At 43.3% G+C, this 21,899-nt stretch overlaps 1 protein-coding gene across 1 annotated transcript; it reads left to right on the plus strand.

The window, feature by feature from the left end:
- The first annotated feature begins 862 nt into the window (after positions 1-862).
- Positions 863-21,048, plus strand: ATP5J2 (ATP synthase, H+ transporting, mitochondrial Fo complex, subunit F2). The gene is made up of 4 exons (XM_008571490.1): positions 863-1,104; positions 18,743-18,901; positions 19,344-19,395; positions 20,995-21,048. The coding sequence occupies exons 1-4, from the start codon at positions 863-865 to the stop codon at positions 21,046-21,048; spliced, it is 507 nt and encodes a 168-aa protein (XP_008569712.1).
- The last annotated feature ends 851 nt before the right edge of the window (positions 21,049-21,899 follow it).

Raw genomic sequence — 21,899 nt, forward strand, 5'->3', positions numbered from 1 at the left:
CTGGGACATGGGCTAGGGAACTTGAGGTATTTAAGTTTCTGGAACAATGTATACCAGGCTGGTTACCTCTAGGAGATGGGAATAGGATAGGGGAGATTATTGAGTTTGGGGACTTCACACGTTAGTTTTTTGGTTTTTATTTTTTTAATTTGAATAACATGTATCGGCTTTTTTTTTTTTTTTTCCCCTGCTGGCCTGTACGTGGATCTGAACCCGTTACCTTGGTGTTATAAGGCTGTGCTCTAACCAACTGACCTAAGTGGCCAGCCTATTTTGTAATTAAAAAAGGCAAATGCATTCTACTGTGGGGTATGGGCTAGCTGCCCAAGACACACTAATTACACCATCACACCTGTTTGCAGCCCATGAGAAATCAGGCCCTCCGGCCCCTGGTGTGCTGCACTGGCAGCCTAGTGAATGGGGGGTTCAGGGCCGATGAAGGGGACACAGAGTCAGTCAGTCCTGGGAGCTGTGCTGCCTCCTCCCCACTTCCCTGCCTTGTCTGTGCTTCGACTGCTACACTCTGTACAATGTTTACTCTTCCATGTTTGTCTGTCCTACCAGCCTGAGTTTAGGGCTCAGACTCTGTGGTGTTCTATCATCAGCACCTCCCACAGCACAAATTTAGCAGAAATCTCATTAAAAATACAGTGAATAAACACATGAACAAACACGGATATTCCTCATTATGATCACACACATCCCCCCTCTCCCCTCCCCCTCGCTGGCAGTGGTATGGGATGGGGAGGTGGGGGGAGATGGGGTAAAAGAAATGCAGAACAATGGGAAAAGAACCCTTTATGATTTTAGATTTCTGTTTCTGTGAACTATTAAGAACCGTAGAGGACACCAGGACTCCAAGATGGCGTTATTCGTACCAGTGAAGAAGAAACTCACGGATGTTAAACTAGGAGAGCTGCCAAGCTGGATATTGATACGGGATTTCACACCTAAAGGCATTTTTGGAGCCTTGCAAAGAGGTTACTACTGGTATTACAAGTACGTCAGTGTGAAGAAAGGGGGTGTCACTGAGGTTTCCATGGTGCTGGCAGGTTACGTGCTTTTCAACTACTGCCTTTCTTACAAGGAACCCAAGCATGAGCAGTGAGTGACACAAGTACCACTGAAGGGGACCAGTGTGGAGGGCACTGTGCCCTCCTGACTGTGACCTCCTTGGCCTGTACTCCTCCATGAGGAACTCAATCATTGCTGAAAACTTTCATATCCTAATTGAGAATTCATGCCCAATAAAAGATGGAAACAATTAAAAAAAACAACAACAAACTATAGAAACTCACCAATATGGTGGTATAAAGAATGGATGTTACGGGGCTGGCCAGTTAGCTCACATGGTGCTAGTAACACCAAGGTCACAGGTTCGGATTCCCTTACCAGGCAGCTGCTGGGGGGAAAAAAAAAATGGATGTTTCAAGTTTCTCTATAAGAAAAATAAGAAAGAGTAGATTATTCTTTAATGAAGTTAGCTCACATGGTGCTAGTAACACCAAGGTCACAGGTTCGGATTCCCTTACCAGGCAGCTGCTGGGGGGAAAAAAAAGAAAATGGATGTTTCAAGTTTCTCTATAAGAAAAATAAGAAAGAGTAGATTATTCTTTAATGAGATAAACTGTGTGAATGGAATGGATTAAAAATACATATGGACCTCGCTTAGAACCTAAAATTGTATTGTAAACTGCTTTGTATATAGGTGTGCCTAGTTTTGAAAATACAGAATATAGTAATGATTAATGTGTAAAACTATAAAATGAATGAACTAGGTGGTACCTAATTATGAAAAGATTTTTTCCACCCAAAGATTACACAAAACTGTTTCAGGAGCTTAAGAAGCAAGACCCTTCATGGTTACTGTTGGCCTGCTTCAGTGTTTGGGAGGTGTGATGTTTGGGGAAGGAATTGCTCAGTGATTCAGTAGGCTCGCCTTGGCAGACAGGTCACACAGGCGGCCCTGAAGGTGGACAGGGGTATAAGAAGAGTCTGGGCTGTAAAGATTCCTGGTTAAAGAGAGAAGCCTAGCAGAAAGCAGGGTGAGCAGAATGTGAGTTTCAGTCTTGGTTCCTCAACTCCAGATCAGTCCCACTGAATGCAGACACCTTACACGACAATATCAGACTCCAGATCGCCACCTTCTGTCCTGAACATGCTTCTCAGTGAATGGCCTCAACAGTCTCCAGTTGCCCAAGCCAGAATCCTGTGTGGTGGTCTCAAATCTTCCTCTCCCCCACCCCAACCAATGATTCTCAAAGGTCTGTCGATTTATGCACGTTCTCTTGATTGCCACCACCAACCACAGCCCCGCTTCAGCTTTCATTGGAGCTTTTATGATCAAGACCAAACTCCTTGACATGGTGTATCAGTCAGAGGTAGATTCAGCTGCAAGGGAGAGAAAAACCTGAACATGAATGGCTTACGCAAGATAGAAGGCTGGAGCTAGGTATTCCACAACTGGAGGACTACTTCACAAAGTTTTCAAGGGCTCAGATCCGTCCTTTTCTGCTGGCCTTTATCTTTGGCTTATGGCTTCCATCTCTTGATCCACGATGGTTGTTTGGATTTTGCAGCCAGCAGAGGGGAGGTGGAGTAAACCTATAATCACTTTATAATTTCTTTATTCTTGAGAGGCTTAGAGCCTGGACTTTGGAAGACATAAGACCTGGGCAACCTCATGTCCGGGTGACCCTGGCAAGTTACTTAAGCCCTCTCAATTGAGTCTGTTTTTTCAGCTCTAACATGGGTATAATACAGAGGTACTTCAGAAAGGTCATGGGAAGATTCATATCTTTTAATCCCATTTTTCCACGAACTTTTAGATGTCCTCGCATAGTAACTTCTGCCAAATATGGTTGTTGTGAAAAGTAGATGAGATAATCCACATAGAGCATTTAGCCTCGTGGCTGAAACATATATGCTCAGTAAATGTAGTAGTAATTATTGTTGTTCTCCCACCCCCCCCAAATCTGTTAGTCTCTTCTTAATTAGATCAGAGTAACCATGAGGACAAGGACCAAAGTTACCACTACTTTTAACATTTGTAACTACTTCCTTCCCTTGAAGCTTCGCTGGGCTGCAGTTTATCTGGGGTACACATGATTGCCTCACATCTGCTACTGAGTCACCCCGTGGCAGCTGCTTTCTGTGTCTTCCATGAGGTCACCACCTGCTTTACATCAGGTCTCTAGACACTAGATCTCTAAGACACCCCCATGCTGGCCAGCAGAGGGGCAAGGTGGGAAAGGCCACACTGCCCTTCCTGCTTGTCACTTAGCTTTCCACGGTGCCACACATGGAGTTAAGCACACCAACAGATGTTGCCAAAGGGTTTGGGTGGTTGAAAGGAGTTACGAGAAGATATTTAATTTGTACATTCAATGTGGTTATTCCTCACAGTCCAAGGGAAAATAAAACTTTTTCAGGAACATCCCCATTCCCTGGCCTTGCTTGTGTTTAAGGACTCTCCCTCCACTGTCCCTAAGAGTGGATTTCTCTTCAGTCTGTTATCTGTCAGGTCTCCCAAGAAGATGCAGATGGCACCCTCAAACTGTGTAATTGGGAAGAGTGTAATAAAAGGACTATTTACAATGGAGTGAGCAAAGTTAGGGAAAGCACAAAGGGCTGGCAAGGCATCCTGGTGCTAGAAGCAAAGAGGAGGAGCTGTTACCACCCCTGAAGGGCTGGAGAAGGGAAAAGGTTCCAGAATGTAGAGGAAGAGCTGTGTGGAGAGGGCCTCTGTACAGCAGCCATGGCCTCCAGCATAAGGGTATAACCAGCCACCCAAGGAAAGAGGCAGGGGGGTAATAAGTGCCATCCTCATGCCTCTGGCCCTCTGATCTCCTGCCAGTGCCTCCACTGGCAGGTGCCGCTGGATGCTGGACAGCTAGGGTGTGCTCTTGACCCTGTCCTTAGAGGTCGGCCTCCGGAAGCACAGAGCAGGGGGAGAAGAGTGGAAAGTGGACCTGGAGGGGCAAATGGAATTACAGTACTCACCAGCAGCAATTCCCCCAAAGTCTGAGTTATTCAGTCAAGAATAACAATATTGGGGGGTAGAAGGCATGAAAGTAGACTCTGGCTAGTCTGTGGGGCAGGGGAGGAACTTTGACACAGCAAAGACTGGTCCTTCTCAGGTCTTCTTGCCAATGGGAGGTGACGATATGCCTATTCTGTTCTTTGGTTTGGGGATAACTACTTGTATTAGTTTGCTCAGGCTGCCATAACACAGTTCCACAGACTGGGCAACCTTCAGCAACAGAAGTTTGTTCTCACAGTTCTGGAGGCTGGAAGTCCAAGATCACAGTGTCAGCAGGGTCGGTCCTTCTGAGGGCCATGAGAGAAGGCTTTGTTCAGGCCTCTCTGCTCGGCTAGCAGATGATCATCTTCTCTCTGTCTCTTCACATCAGCTTCCTTCTGTACGTCAGTGTCCAAATCTCTTCTTATGAGGACTCCTGTCCTATTGGATTAGGGTCCACCCTAATTAACTCAATTTAATTATCTCTTTAAAGACCCTGTCTTTAAATACGGCTGAGGTACTAGGGGTTAGGACTTCAACATATGAATTTGGGGGGCAGGGAACACAATTCAGTCTATAACACTACTGGATCAAGTACATACATAGATATTTTCTTGAAACAAACAACTCAGTACAATTTATATTTCTATGTTTTTTTAAAAAAACAACCCACTTTTTTTCTTACTACCACATAATCCGTATAGATTCTCCTGGTCACAATAGTGATGGCCAGTGCATAAGAGGAGGCGCCTTACGGAGACATGAGCCTGCCCAAGATCGTTAAAATATCACTGCCTTAGGCCAGAGGAAAACTGGGGAGGGGGCTTCTAGCCCCACCCAGGTCCAGAGCAAATCCCCAGGGATTAGCATGAGGTCTACTGGGATGGTGGGATTAAGAATGATGTTACCTTTATTCCTTTCTCAAATATAGAATAGCAGGTACTGGACTAGATAGGCTCTGGGGGGGTCAATAGGAACAAGGCAGAGTTCCTTCTGTCAGAGTGGGGGTTATAGCCAAGGAAACAAGCAACAGCATTAAAGGCTTTCCCAGAGGTCACATGCTGTACCAGACCTGGCATCAAGCCCTGGTCAGCAGTACAGGCTTCCTGTTCCCTCTGTGGGGATTATCTGCACTCATCAGTGATGTTCGCATGACTTGAACCACAGACCATGCCATGGACACTCTCTGCCTCATGTCTTCAGACCCCCTTTGCCCTGTGTATATCCATCTATAAGCTTTGCTTCGAAGGCCTGCATCCAAATTCTTTTCAGGGGGCTGCTCTTGGGCTACTAGAACCACTTTGCCCAGAAGCAGGTGCAAAGAGCCAGGAGGGCCTGGGACTTTACTTCTGCCCCTGTGCTGACACCCCTGCAGGCCTTAGTCAGTGCTGGATGGATGACTGGTATAATGTCCAGAGGAGGGCCAAACTCAAGAGTGTTTACAGCAGATCCACATTATTCACAGATTCTGTATTTATAAATATCCTATGTGGGCCGGCCCGGTGGCGCACTGCTACAGTGCGCCACTTGGGAAGCGCGGCAGCGCTCCCGCCGAGGGTTCGGATCCCACATACAGACCAGCTGCTCACTGGCTGAGTGAGGTGCGGCAGCAACACCGAGGATTGCGATCCCGTTGCCGGTCCCGGTCCGGTATGGGCGCGACACTGAGGGTTGCGATCCGTTGCCGGTCACGAAAAAAGACAAAAAAGGAAAAAAAAAAAATCCTATGTGCTAAAGTTTATTTGTAACCCCCAAATCAACATGTGTGGTGTCTTCACTGTCATTTTTGGACATGCGCAGAGCAGTGAAAAAAATTGAGTCACCCGACATGCATAAGCACAGCTGAGGTTGAACAAGGCAAAACTCTGCCTTCTTGTCTCAGCTCTCATATTGTAAAGAAGAGTCCTTTTCAAAGAGGTCTGTTTAGTGCTGCATTATTCATATTGTTATGCTTTTTGTTGGTGATTTTGCTATTTAAAATGGCCCCCAAGAGCACTGCTTGAGTGGCGTGTAGTGTTTCTAAGTGCAAGACGGTCGTGATGTGCCTCAAAGAGAAAATGCATGTGTTAGATAAGCTTTGTTCAGCCATGAGTTATAGGGCTGTTGATGTTAATGAATCAACAATATCAATCAGACAAGGTGTCTTTAAACAGAAACACACATAAGGTGGTGTACTGATCAGTTGATGAAAATGTGACCAGAGTCTAGCAGGAACCTAGTCCCAATTTTCCCCTAGGAGCAATGGATTAGCGTTCGCTAATTCACCATCCCCAGCGACTTTGTAGAACACAGTACCATAAAAAAAAAAGTGTCCACTGTACATTCCAGAGCTCCCCTGTGTGTTCAGGTTGAGGCTGGGACTTTGGTTGGCTTCTCCCCATTACCTCTCTGGCTTTCCCCCTTCCTTTACCAGTTTCTCCTGGGAACACTACCTTAATAAGTAACTGTCACAAGAATCAACATCTCAGGGTCTTTTAGGGAACTGAGCCTGAAGCAGAAGGGAAGCACTCTTACCTCTTTGCACCAGAAAGTTCCTTAGCCCCTGTGAAAACTGGTCTCCCCTCTTTCACAGAGACCAGTCCTGTATAGTATGAGGAATTGGGAAGGCAGTCACAGTCAAGCCACAAAATAACATGGTCTTGTTATACGGTTGTTCAGATAATGGACTCCCACATTTGTTATGACAGCCCTAGGAATTCAACCTTTCATTTTCTCGGCAAGATGTGAAGGGAGATCACCAGCTAGGGGTGGGGGCTACAGTGGAGATCAGGGAGGGAGAAGATTTGATCCAGTTGCCTCAGAGATTGGAAGAGCATAATACACACCAAAACATAATGCACATAACACTTAGTAAAGAAAGGGTCACACAGTGATTCTTCCCAGAACAGATGAGGTCTGCCCCAAGGTGACTGCTGTCTTCCATACACAGCATGGAGACATTTTGGAAATAACCAGTTCACTCCCTAGATAATGATTTGATTTCCTCATAAGCAAGCCCCTACTACTTTTCAAGTAACCACTCTCTGATCACCATCTTCTATCCTCCCAACTGAAAGAAAGTGAGCTGAGATGCCAGGTACCATTCAAGCTTTATTAAAGGAAGAAAATCTGCCAGGCTGTGCTCAAAGTGGTAGGCAGCCCAGGGCTGCCCTGAAAAGGAGACAGCCCCAGGTGTGGGAGTGGTAGAGCTTATATAGGTATGTTGACGCCAAGAGCTGGGTGATGTAATTCCGGGGTGGGGACTGAGTTAGGTCCTGGGAATGGAGAGTTCTGTGCATGTGGAAATGCCGAAAGTTTTATTTTCTCTGAAACCATGAGACTTCTTGTAAAAGAGAATGGGGGAGGGGAAGGAAGGAGGTGGGTGGTGCCATTTTGTATTTGGGATTGTCTAAGATGGTGCTGATTATGTTGCAGATCTATTACCAACTCTTTTACTTTATATGTTTTCACTGTTAGTTGTGTAATTCACTGTGTTTATGTCTATCTTTATTGCACACGTATTTACTATGTATTGTGTATTTATTTATCTCCATCAGCTTTTCCTCATCACTGCAACAACTTTTTGATCTAATTCATATTTTCAATGCCTGCCTTTTTGCACCATCTCTTACGCTCCCTTCACCTTCTCTTTCCTTCCATGTGCAGACTGGTTCCATGATCTATTAAAACAATTGCTCCTTTGCAAAGAAAGGCCTTCAAAATCTCCCTCGATGGAACTTAAAAGCCAAAACCCCAGTCTAAGTTGAACCCAACTTCTTTGAAACTCAGAAGCAACTGACCTCTGTTAAAAATAAAACCAATCACATAACTAGGCTGCCTGGTTTAACTTTAAATTTATGATCCTCAAACTTAAATGGGACTTTGCACTGTCTGAATACCCATGTTTTGCTGGTAAACTTTGTCTTCCAATCACTGAGACATCTGGGTCATTTCTTCTCCTTCCCTAGCCCCACTGTAGCTTTTCCTTAAGCTGGTGATCCTCACATCTCACTGAGAAAATAGAAAGCTGAATTAGTTTCTCAGGGCTGCTGTAACAAATGACCACAAACTGGGCTGAAGACAACAGAAATGGAGGTTAGAAGTTCTGGAGGTTCGAAGTCCAAAACCAAGGTGTCAGCAGGGCCATGCTTCCTCTGAATGCTCCAAGGAAGAGAATCCTTCCTTGCCTCTTCCGGCTTCTGGTGACTGCTGGCAGTCATTAGCGTTCCTTGATTTATGTACATTATTTCAGTACCTGCCTCTGTGTCACATAGCTTGTGTGTCTATGCATCTCTGTCCAAATTTCCCTCTTCTTAGAAAAGTGAAAGCTTCTGGTGACTGCTGGCAGTCATTAGCGTTCCTTGATTTATGTACATTATTTCAATACCTGCCTCTGTTGTCACATAGCTTGTGTGTCTATGCATCTCTGTCCAAATTTCCCTCTTCTTAGAAAAGTGAACTCATCTTTGGATTAGGGTACACTCTAATCCAGGATGACTCCACCATAACTTGATTACATTTTCAAAGATTCTATTCCAGATAAGGTCACATTCATCATTTCTGGGTAGACATGAACTTTTGGGGAAAACTATTCAACCAAGTATAAAGGTCCTCTCTCGTCCTCCCACAAGGCTAGATACAAACCCAGTCACTCATCTCAGAAATGAGAAGACTCATTTCTGTCTTTGCTCTGTATGAAAAATGTCCTTGTCCCTACCAACTATGAGTCCCCCTATTTATGGGTAGTTTGCTCGCTCTTTGTTCCTACAGTTACCCCTTCCCCTGACATCAACAATCTCCCCACTAGATAATTTTCTTCAAGATAAAATTATGCATTAGCATCTTGTGTCTTATAAGTAAACAAAAAGCTTCCCTGAACCCATATGCTTCTAGTCAGTTATTCTCACCACATTTCTCTGCTTCCCTTTGCTGCAAAACTTCTTACAAGTATTACTGCAGTTTAGTGTTTTCACTTCCTCACTGCTAATTCACACTTCAAAGTGCTTCAGTTTTTGTTCTTACCATTCTATTAATAGTGCTCCACTAGATCTTGAGTGGCTTCTACTATTTGGACATCTTGTTTAGGCCTCCAGATTCACCTTTCACCCTGCTTTATTCTGCTCTGTGTCCCTGAGGCCTACTTGTATGGATTACATCAATGGGCTTCCTTGCCTCAGGATGGGTTTGGCCAATGAGGAACTCCAGTAGGTCATGGGGAGGGAGGAATGTGTGGTCTGAGGGTATATTCCTGAGGCTTCCTTCCTTCAGTACTGCCTAAGACTGATCCTTAGGGATCTTTGAATGGTAATTCAATTGCTTCTAGCCTCAGATTACTGCATTATTCTTTGTGGTTCTCCTCAGACCTGCCCACATCTTTGTGAAGAGTCCCTTTGTTAAATTATCCTTGTATTTTCCTAATCGAGTGTTTCCTATTGGGACCCTGACTCATACCCACATTGTGCAATCCCTTAGTCACCTCTTGTGGTAGACTTTTACATTGATGACCTTCAATGAACCATGCCTCCTAGGCCTTTGTGTAGTCCCCTTCCACATTGACTCTGGGATTGTTCATTCTCACTTTTTTGACCAATGGAATATTTGCAAACATGATGCAAGCAGGGGCTTGCTATGGGTTTGCACAATTGGACTTGTTCTCCTGGAATGCTCCCTCTTGGACTGGTTACCATATTGTAAGAAGCCGAAGCTAGACTACTGAGTGATGAGAGGCCATGTGAGGAGACACCCTGTAGGGGAGGAGGCCATTTTGGATGTTTCAGCCCCAGCTGAACCCAGACAACCTACAAAATTAAAAGATATAATAGATCATTGTTGTTTAAGCCACAGAGTATCTGGGTGGTTTGTTACACATCAAAAACTAACTGAAACAGAAGTTGGCATCTGGAAGCTGAAGAGTGGTAAAGGGCCACAAAAAATGATTACATTTTTTAATGTTGAATTTACTAATTATACTGATTTAACATAGCATATTGCACACAGGTACTGATATTCAACATTGTACCCCACAGAGATATACAATCAATTATGTTTCATTAAAAAAAATTTTTTTTTTAAAGCCTGAAGGGTGGTAAAGTGACTGCTAATGGAGGCTGGAATAGAAGTGAGAAATTTTTTATTGTAAGCTAGAGAAAGGGGGCCTTTGTTAACTTGGAAAATTGAATATGTTACTAAATGTTGTGGATCTGGCTAATAAGATTTCTAGGCAGAAAGCAAAAATAAATGACTGGTTTCTTTTAGCTATGTGTAATAATGTATTGCAAGAAAGAGATGAGTTACAGAGAAAACAGTTGGGTTGTTTTGTTTTTTTTTTATCAGAATTATAACCATTCTTAGCCTAGGACTTGCTAGGTTGGAAAATGAAACTATTTTTCATTCCAGCCTCTCTGACCGGCAAAAGATTCTTAAAGTGAGAAATGACCTCAGGAAAAAAATTAAATCCAGGGCCTGCCAGTGTTATGGAAATGGACTGGACCAAGAAATGGTTGGCACTTAGAGGGCTGGAGAGTCAGGTATTTTATTATGCCAACAGGCCCAGACAAGCTAATGCTTGGAAATCTGGACCCAGAGCTCAGGTCTTACAAAGCTTTTATAGGCAACACATTTGCAAGACTAGCATAGCAGTAAGTTTAATTTCTCGGAATTCATGTGGTCTAGGCAGATAAGCAAGCTCAGTTACTGAAGCCAAAAATGCAAGTAGTGATAAGAGGCCAGACTAGTGTAACAAGCAGATATTGTTTCAAAGACAAAATATCACTTCAAGGACAAAACAGGTTTATGAGAAAATTATTTTGGCATTTTTTCCCAACACCAGTAAAATTTGGCCTCACAGTCAAGATCAAATGAAGGGTGCAGCTATCACATCCTTTAAAGATTTAAAGTTGGGCTTTATAGACCCTTTAGCTAAAGGGGTTCTATGAATCTTATGGGCATTTCCCACAGCACCCTGTCACACAGGCCAAAGTAGAGAAGGAACTTTCTCAAAAGGGTTGTAAGTGTCTTTTGTCTGATGGAGTAGATTGTAATTTAATACACAGAAAACCTATGAAATTATACCAGCTTGGAAGAAAAGAAATAGAGACAATTCCAGAATGAAGAGTATCCTTGGCTCTCAATTTTCTATGGGCAAGAAGCAGCCTTTTCAGCTACTCAAGCTACTCACCTACCAATATGAGCCATTTCTTTTAGGAAAGGAAAGATGACTGGGGGCAGAGTGAAGAGCTGCTATGAAAAATGGAGAATCTTGATAAATGTTTGCACATTGGAAGCCACCCACCACGCTAAAAAGAAGGTCAGTATAGACTACTAAGAGATGAGAGCCACACAGAGAGTCTGTAGGATAAGGGACCATCTTGGATGTTTCAAACACAGCTGAGCTCCCAGCTGAATGCAACCACAGGAGTGACTTTAGGTATGCCATGTGGAACAGAATAACTACCCAGCTGAGCCCAGTCAATTCATAGAATAATGAAAAACAAATCATTGTTATTTTTAGCCACTAAGTTTTAGGGCGGTTATTGTGCAGCAATAGATAAAACATTTCTTTATCCTCTTTTACTCAATTTTTTGATAGCACTCAACATAGTTGATAGTCCCTTCTATTTGAAATATTTAAATATTTGCCTTTCTTGACTCCATATTCTACTGGTTTTCCTCCTACCCCACTGGCTTCTCCTTCTCAACCTTCTTAGTTCTATCAGTCTCTTCCTTCTCTTTCAGAGGGGCAGGTGCTTGGAATTCTTCTCTCTCTTTTTTTTTTTTTTTAAAGATGACCGGTAAGGGGATCTCAACCCTTGGCTTGGTGTTGTCAGCACCATGCTCAGCCAGTGAGCAAACCGGCCATCCCTATATAGGATCCGAACCCGTGGCCTTGGTGTTACCAGCACCGCACTCTCCCGAGTGAGCCACGGGCACTTATTCTACTGAGCACAAAAGCAGGCAGTTCTGGGGTTCTTCCTCTGTAAATGCTGTTCCCACCTATCCCATGTGTGGGGGCAAGAGGACTGCAGAGTGCATAGGCACATTGGGGAAACACAAGCCTCAGCCTGGAGCTGTCTTCAGCCCCGGTTCTCAAGCCTGATGTGCAATCAACCAGCTGTGAGGTGTGCCACCAGTGGTCCTTGGCTGGCAATCATAAAGCACAGACATCTGTGACTGATTTGCTTTTACTTGGAGAAAAGGCCGGCCCGGAATTCTTCTCTTTTCAATTTATACTCTCTTCTGTAGCAATCTCATCTAGTCCTGTGGGTTTGAATACTGGCTATATATATTCACAACTCTAGTACTGACCTCTTCTATAAATGCCAGACTCACAGATCCAAATGTCTGCTGGACATTTCCACTTGGATGTTTTATAGGTATTCTATAAATATTCTTCTATCTTAAAATACTTCATAACCTGTGTTTTTAAAAAGGTTCTCAGAATTTGTTTTAATGAGATATGCCAAGACATGCAGACACAGAAATAACTGTCATGAAGGAATAAGTTTTTATACCTGCAGATCTCTAGAAACAGGAGGCACAGCATGCCATGCAGGGCCACACAGGGAAGCACCAGTGTAGATCAGGAGGCAGAGGGAACAAGGAGAAAACATGGGCAAGAGCCTTTATTGTGGTTTCTTTGGTAAAACAGGTGAAGCAGAGTAAAGTATTCAGAGTAGTTTGAATAATTTCAGTGGGCTTTGGTGTATGGTGGCTGTTCTTAGTGGTCTGGGGCCCGGGCCTGGGGTGATTAGGGAAGGGGAATTGTGGCCCAAAGTGTGAGAACCCTATGGGAACCTAATAAAGGAGGTGATTGGGGGTATGTACTCTGGATTGGTTGATTTGCACATGAAAGGCACATTTAACAGGTGAGTTGTTTGCTATCTCTAAAAATTAGCTAGCCCTGGGAGGAAAAGTCCCTCTGGGGTTAGCAAGGTCCCATGATGTCAAAGCAACAAATATAGAAACTGGAAAATGTGGTTATTACATCTTATAATCCTTTTTGTTTCTGTAAGGTCAGTAGTAATGACCCCTCTTTCATTCCTGATATTAGTTATTTTAGTCTTCTATTTTTTTCTTGATCAGTCTAGGTAAAGATTTGTCAAAGAACCAACTTTTGGTTTTATTAATTTTTTGTATTCTTTTTCTTGTCTCTATTGTGCTTATTTTGACTCTAATCTTTATTATTTCCTTCCGTTGGGGCTTAGTTTGCTCTTATTTTTCTAGTTTCTAAGTTGGAATGTGAGGTTATTGATTTGAGTTCTTTTTTCCTTTTTAATGTAAGCATTCACAGCTATAAATTTTCCTCTAAACACTGCTTTAACTACAACTCATAAGTTTAAGTACATTTGTTTTCATTTTAATTAGTATCAAAATATTTTCTAATTTTATTGTCATTTCTTCCTTGATTTATTAGTTATTTAGGTGTATGTTGTTTAATTTCCACATATTTGTGAATTTCCCAAATATCTTTGTTATTGATTTCTAGTTTTATTCCATTATGATCAGAAAATGTTGCTTTGTCTCTCACGGATTTGTCACTCCTTTCCCCTGGGTGATGAAGCCCCCAAAGATTACTCAAAGTCCATCTCTTTTGAGCAGTGAGAAGCCCCAGAAAGGAGTTAATATCTCAGGACCCTCAAGCATGAGGCATCCTTCCATTTGGGAAATTAACCATGAATTGGGGTTCTCTTCCTGCATTTATTCTCCAGACCAAGAAGTTACAGGAAGAGACATAGGTGGGGTTTTGCTAAGTACTGTTTAACAAGTTTAACAATAGAAGCTGGTAACATTCAGTAAAAACAAGTCAGATGACATTCCCTTAGACAATTAAGTGATCCACCAACAAAAGCTTGATCTATCAAACATTTCTTCTCCCTCCAGCAGCTTCCCAGTATCTATACATATCAATCAGTAACTAGTCTGTGTTTGAGCCAGCAACCTTGATGTGCCACAATTCTTTATCTTACACCAGAGACTTTATAGCCTGAGGAAAATTTCCCATCCTTTGCAAGGTCAATATTTGAAACTGCAAGGCTTTGGAAAACCAGGCCCTGTGAAGTACATTTGCTTTATGAATCCTCTACAAGAAAACATACTTCATATGACTTCTGCAATTCTTGAGATTCGTTTTATGGCCTAACATTTGGTATATCCTGGATAATTTTCCATGTACACTGTAGAAGAATGTATGTGCTATTGTTGGTAGTGATATGTTCTGTAGATGTCTTTTAGGTCTATTTGGTTTATACTGTTGCTGTTCTATTGCTTTGCTGATCTTTTGTCTAGTTGTTTTACCTGTTATTGAAAGTAGGATATTAAAGCCTCCAACTATTATTATTGAATTGTCTATTTCTACCTTCAGTTCTGTCAGTTTTTATTTCATGTATTTAGGAACCCTTTTGTTAGGTGTTATTAGTTGTTAACAATTATTGTATCTTTTTGGTGGATTGATACTTTGATCATTATAGAATGTCCTTCTTTGCTTCTGGTAAGAATTTTTGTCATGTCTATTTTGTCTGATATTAGGATAGCCACTCCAGCCCTCTTTTGGTTAGTATGATATGTGTTTTTTTTCCATCCTTTCATTTCCTATCTGTTTGTGTCTTTGAGTCTAAAATGTTTCTCTTGTATACAGCATACTGTTGGACCTTTTTGTTTTTGTTTGTTTGTTTTGGTCCATTATGCCAATCTATGATTTTTAATTGAAGAGTTTAATCCACTTATATTTAATGTAATTAGTAATAAGGTAGAATTTATGTCTGCCATTTTGCTATGTCTTATGCCTTTTTTGTTCCTCAACTCTTTGATTATTCCCTTCTTTTGTTTTTGTTTTTTATTGAAGCATAATCAATTACACATATTTTGGGGATACAGTGTTGACTATCATTATTTGTGTAAAATATATGATGACAAATCATTATTATTATCATATTCATTATTCCCTTCTTTTGTTAAATAGATATTTCCTAGTGTGTCATTTACATCCTCTTATTGGGGCTAGCCAGCCACCAAAAAAAAAAAGAAGTATATAAAAGAAATAATAAGAGGAATTTTTTTTTGGTAGCTGGCTGGTATGGGGATCTGAGCTCTTGGCCATGGTGATATAACACCAAACACTAACCAACCAAGCCAACTTTCTTTTATATACTTCTGAGTAACTAGTTGCACTGAGGATTACTATGAATATCTTAATTTACAAAAATCTAGTTTGTATTAATACCAATTTAATTTCAATAGTATTTAAAAATTGCTTCTCTATAGCTTCATTTATCTTCCACATTCCCTTCTGTTGTTATTGTCACAAATCACATCTTCATACATTGGCCATCAACTTAGATTTGTAATTATTATTATTATTATTATTTTTGTCTTTTTGTCTTTTTCCGTGTCCGGCAACGGATCGCAACCCTCAGTGTTGCCCCCGTACCGGACCGGGGACCGGCAACGGGATCGCAACCCTCGGTGTTGCTCCCGCGCCTCGCTCAGCCAGCGAGGGGGAACTGGTCTGTATGTGGGATCCGAACCCTCGGGCGGGAGCGCCGCTGTGCTTCCCAAGCGGCGCACTATCCAGTGCGCCACCGGGCCGGCCCTAGATTTATAATTATTGCATTATGCATTTGTCTTTTAAATAAGATGGAGTGGGAGGGAGAAAGAGTTATAAACAAAAAATACATTTATTTCAAATAAATAAATATATTTACCTTTTTCATTTACCTATGTAGTTATCTTTAGTTTTTTTATTTCTTTATGAGAATTTGAGTTATTGTTTAGCATCCTTTACTATAAGCCCAAAAGACTCCCATCATTTTTTCTCTTAGTGCTTGCAACTAACCATCTCAGCTTTTGATATCTGGGAATATCTTAATTTCTCCTTCATGTTTGAAAGATAGTTCTTCTGATATAGAATTCTTTTTTTTTGGCAGCTGGCCAGTATAGGGATCTGAACCCTTGACTTTGGTGTTTTCAACACCGTGATCTAACCAAGCAAACTGGCCAGCCCTAGAATTCTTTTTTTTTTTTTTGTCTTTTTCGTGACCGGTAAGGGGATCGCAACCCTTGGCTTGGTGTCGCCCGCACCGCGCTCAGCCAGTGAGCGCACCGGCCATCCCTATATAGGATCTGAACCTGTGGCAGGAGCGCCACTGCGCTCCCAAGTGCTGCACTCTCCTGAGTGCACCACGGGTCCAGCCCTTTCTTGCTGTTTTTAAGAATATTTGTCTTTCAACAGTTTGATTATGATGTGTCTAAGTGTGGATCTTCTTGAGTTTATACTACTTCAAGTTCTCTGAGCTTTTTGGGAATGTGTAGATTAAAGTTTTTCATCAACGATGGGAAGTTTTGGCCATAATTTCTTCAGATCCTCTTTCGTCCCCTTTCTCTTTCTCCTCTCCTTCCAGGACTTTTATGATGTGCATTTAATTGATTGTGTCCCACAGGTCTCTGAGGCGCTTTTCATTTTTCTTTTCTTTTTAAAAATTTTTATTGAATCATAATTGATTATACATATTTTGGGGGTTCAACATTGACATATGTTGATCAAATTAATATTATTAGCATATAAATTGTTACAAACTGTACTTATTCCTTATGCCCCTTGTCCAATCTCTCCCCATCTTCCTCTCCCTCCACCCTCCCATGTCTGATAACCCTAGATTTCTTCTCTTCTTCTGAAAGAGTAATGGTTACTCTGTTGATTTGTCACCTAGATGATCTGTCCAATGCTGAGAGGTGTGTTCAGGTCCCCCAATATTATCATAGAGCACTTGCTTCTTCTGTCACTCTGAAACGGGCTTTGTGGAGAGAGATATCCTCTTCTTTTCTTTGGTCTCTGCTGGTGACTCTCCTTGTGTCAATGCACTCCAGTGGCTGGTGGACCATCTGAGTGGTGGTTGTGGCATCTAGCTGCTTTCACAGCAGGTGTGGTTATTGTGGGTGTGGTGGGCACCCACATGGAGGTGATGTTTTCGGCATGCTCCTTGGTGCTGGTAGTGTGCTTGGTTGTGGGGGGGTCCAGTCCCCAGTTCCATGCCTCAGGTCCCCAAGCAGACCCCAAGGCACTGGTGTTGTGCCTGGTTGTGGGGGGTGGGGTGGGTGTCTGGTCCCCGGATCCATGCATCAGGTCCTCAGGTGGGCCCCAAGGTGCTGGCGGTATGCCTGGACCAGAACTAATTTTTTGTTCTTTGCTTACTTCTGAAGTAGGGGAACTTCCTGTGGGGACCAGTATTTGAGCTGTGTGGTTTAGCTAAATTGCTGCTTTGCTGCTGATTCCCTAGGGAAGGCTTTTTGTGCAGCTGAGGTTTTAATGGTTGACTTTATAGGTGCTTCCGGCTCTCCAGAGACCTGGTGCAGCTGGGTTGTATAGAAACTCTGATCTGGGCCTGAGTCTTTTCACCAAACTGCACCCCATGCAATTCTATATTCCTGATCAGTCTCCTGTGAGTGGTCCTTCGCTGACTGGGGTGCCAGTCAGCTGTCCTCCTTGATGTGCCCCAGTGTTCCCCCAGTGGGCCCATCTGCCCCACTGTCTGTGCTACAAACACTTCCCATGGGATGGGCCATGCACCAGTCCCTTGCAATGACTCACCGGCCTCTGAGTGGCTCCTGTTTTTCAGTTGTTGTGGCTCCTTGCTCCTGTGGGGGTCCACAGGAACCCTATTAATGGTCTTGCAGGCCTGGGGTCCTCTTCTCCCCTGCTGCCTCCAAGCAACTTCATCCGAAGGGCACAGCTGCAGCTTTTGCTGCCTCCTGCTCTGTGCACTCAGCAGCTCCAGTCTTAAAGTGGCCTCAGCATGAAATGGTGGGAGTGATTTTTTCTTTCTCTCATCATGGCTTCTCCCACCTTCATGCACTCTGTAGGTCTCTCCTCCTCTTCCCCTGAGCTCTAGCATCCCCAGCTTGGCTGTTGTTTTTTTATAGTTGTAAATTGGTTTTTGTGGGAGAGAGTGACAGTGGGGACTGTCTATTCAGCCATCTTGACCAGAAGCCTCTCTGCTCATTTTTCTTCATTCTTTTTTCTTTTTTTTACAGAGAATAGATGATCTCAATTGACCTATCTTTAAGTATGCTGTTCTTTCTTTTGCTTGCTCAAATCTACTGTCAAACCCCTCTAGTGAATATTTCATTTCAGTTATTGTATCTTTTGGCTCCAGAATTTCTATTTGGTTGCTTTATATAATTTCTGTTTCTTTATTAACATTCTCTGGTGGGACTTCATTCTCATATTTTCCTTTAATTTTTAAAAAATGGTTTCCTCTATCTTTTTTGAATATGTCTAAAATAGCTGATTTAAAGTCTTAGTCTACAAAGTCCAACATCTAGGCTTCCTCAGGAACAATTTCTATTAATAACACTTATTTCCTTTGTATGGGCCATACTTTCTTGTTTCCTTACATATCTTATAATTTTTGGTTGAAAATTGGACATTTCAAATAATGTGGCAACTCCCAAAGTCAGATTCTCCCCTCTCCTCAGAGTTTGTTGTTGTTGCTTGTTGTAGTACTTGCTATTTGTTTAGTGACTTTTCTGAACTAATTTTGTAAAGTTTGTCTTCACTATATGTGACTACTGAAGTCTCTACTTGGTTAGCTTAGTGGTCAGCTAATGATTGGATGGAGATTTCCTTAAATGCCTGGAACCAATAAGTCTCCTAGTCTCTGCCAAGGGGCTCTGTGTGCCTTTGGGGGCATGCCTTCGATACTCAAGCAGTTTGCAACTGTGTATAGCTTTTACTTCTTGTTTGTACAGAGCCTCAATGTCAGCTAGCAGTGAGTGGTTAGATTCTCAGGTGTTTCCTGATCATGCGCACAGCACTATGCATGAAGATGAACTTCCTAGAAATATGCTGGAGCTTTTTAAGGCCTCTATTGACATCTCATTCTTCAGCTTTCCTTTTAAAGCTTTTTGGTTAGTCTATTATTTGCTGCAACTGTTATCCATTGCCTCAGTCAGTCATGATGTTAAAACATTTCACAAACACCTCTCCCTCATCCCTCCTGGGGGAGAAACCTTTAAAACTGGGCTAGTTCCACTGAGGTCAAATAAGGACAAATCTGTTTTTGAGGAGGTGGGGGGATCTTCCAAGGAACCAATGGATATGTCATAAAGACTCTTCAGAGAAGAGATCAAATGTTCACATCACAAAGGACTGATTAAGTTGTGCAATGTTGAATATGCTAGTTACCCTGATTAGATCATCACACATTGTATACATCTATTGTAATGTAGTTTTGTACCCCATAAATATGTATAATCAATATGTTTCAATTAAAAAAAATTTTTTTTAACAGCTCTTCCTTTCAATGAGGCTTTGAAAGAACTCCAGCCCTGTCTTCTCCTTCTGGTACAGGTACTGGCAATGTGGGATGCTATTTTTTAAGGCTGCCATGTTGCTGGAGATGGTGAGATGGGACTAGTGTAAGTTAAAATGTAATAAAGATTGCAGTTCTTACTGAGAGTCAGCTGTTTTTCTTGACTGAATGTTAGGTGGATTGTTACAAGCCTTTGGTTAATTTCCAGAGCTCTGAAAAAGTTAATTCTGACCATTTTTGCCAGTTTTTTCATTACTTTTATGGAAGTGCAACATTTTTTAGGTTAATCCACCATTTTGACACCATGTGTCATCCACTGACATCACCTTTCCTTTCCTTTTATAAAATGTTATTTTGCTGCAAAACAATATTGAAACCACAACTAAAATTAAAAATCAAAATTAAAAATTTTTATTCAATTAAAAAATTAAAATCCAAGAGAAAGATTGCTCCTCATCACATTCCCTAATTAAATCAATCCATTTTCATTTGTCCATATTACCATCTGGTTTTCATTCATACACTTAATTTTTTACATTTTTGTAGTAAAGCTATATTAGACTGTTTCTGTTGCTTATAACAAAATACCTGGAACTGGGTAATTTATAAGAAAATGAAATTTATTGCTTATAGTTTGAGAGGCTGGGAAGTCCAAAGTCCAGGGAACACATCTGGTGAGATTCTTGGTGACGGTGACAGTGACCCAGGGGTCTCACATGGCAGAATGGCAGAGCAGAGAGAGAGCTAACCTTCTCACTTGGCTCCTTTTAAAGCCATCAGAACCACTTCCATGACCACCATTAACCTATCAATTTATTAGTCACTGGATCAATACATTCACTAGTCATAGTCCTCACAATCCAATCACCTCTTCAAGGCCACACCTTTCAATTACCATACTAGGATTTCCCACTCTCAGCAGTTATAATGGAGATTAAGCTTCAGTGACTTTGGGGGCCATTCAATCCACTGCAAATACTATAGCTGGAATTTTACGTTCATTTTAATTTAATGCTATACCATAAATATCCCCCCACCCCCAATCTTCCTGGCCCTCATCTTCCCTTTTCCACCTTTTCCATTTTTCTAGTACCTCCTACTGCCCACTCCCTACAACCAGTGTGGTTAAACACACAAATAGGGTTCTTTTTGGTATGGATTTAGACATTTCTATAAGGCGTTCTTTTTTTTTTTTTCTTTTTGTCTTTTTTCGTGTCTGGCAACTGACCGCAACCCTCAGTGTCACGCCCCTACCTGACGGCAACGGGATCGCAACCCTCTGTGCTGCGCCCGCCCCTCGCTCAGCCAGTGAGCGGGAACCGGTCTGTATGTGGGATCCGTATGTGGGATCCGAACCCTGGGCGGGAGTGCCGCCACACTCCCAAGCGGCGCACTGTAGCAGTGCGCCACCGGGCCGGCCCAAGGCGTTCTTTTTTTGCTTAACACATCATGGATGTCCTTCTAGGTCAACAGATGGATTTAATTCAGCTTGTTAAAGCTGTATTACAATCTGCATAATTACCAGCCACATTGTTCCAGTACCATACACCCCTGCCCCATAAACACCTTTGTACATAATTTGTTTACTGTTCCTTTAACTTCTGGAAGATTCCCAGAAGAAAGATCGCTGGGTCAAAAGTCACGGGCGCTTTAAATTTTAATAGCTATTCCCGGATTGTTTTCCCTAAGGGCTTTAACGACCACATTTCCACCGGCAGCGTGACTGACAGCGCGAGTCCTTAGAGTCCTTCGCTCTGAAGCGTCTTTAAAAATACTTGTTCAATCTTTATTTGGCGGGGGACGGCGGCGGGGGGGGGGGGGGGGGGAGAGCGGAAACGGATTTGCTTTTTAAGAGGACATATACTCTCTCATGTTGAAAATAAGGACTTCACTGCAGGCAATTCGACTGCAGTTCGGAGGGACTGTTTCCACGTCCGTTGTCTCCGTTTTTGTGAGCCGTCCAGGAAGCCCCGGGCTGGCTTAGGCGACCTCTGGGCCCCTTTAACGGGCGGGCGTCCCAGCCTGCTCCGCAGCGGGCCGGAGGGAAGGGCCGGGGGCTTGCGGGGCCGCTCCTGAGGTGGCTGAGTGCGCGCCGGCGTCTGGGCCATCGCCGGCGTCTGCGTGAGGCGCTTGGGGCGTCGCCGAGCGCTGCCGTGAAGGAAGTGGCGCCCACCCTCTCACAGGCCCAGCGAAGCCCTGTCGGGGCCTTGTGAAGAGCCCCCGGAAGGCCGCGAGAGCCCCAGCCGGCGGCCTAGCCCGAGCGCCGGCCTTCCCGTCGGGCCGGCGAGCAGCTGAGGCGCTGAAGCGAAGGCGCCGGCTCAGCTGCGGGCCGTGGGCGTGGCGAGGCCGCACAGGTTCTACTGGCCCCGGCCCAGGCCGCTTTCGGTTTCGTTTCCCGCCGGCATCTTCACCTCGCGGGAGCCGCCCGAGTTCGCCGCAGCAGGCGTCGCCTCAGTCCCGCGGTCCGACGGGCGGAGGCTCTGGTCGCTCTCCCCCGCCGCCGCGGCCATGGCTCAGGCGGCCGTCCTCGGCGGTGAGATCACCCAGGTGCTGTGCGCTGCCGGGGGCGCCTTGGAGCTGCCCGAGCTCCGGCG

This window comes from Galeopterus variegatus, unplaced genomic scaffold, assembly GCF_000696425.1.
Source record: "Galeopterus variegatus unplaced genomic scaffold, G_variegatus-3.0.2 Scaffold690, whole genome shotgun sequence".
NCBI classification, from domain to species: Eukaryota; Metazoa; Chordata; class Mammalia; order Dermoptera; family Cynocephalidae; genus Galeopterus; species Galeopterus variegatus.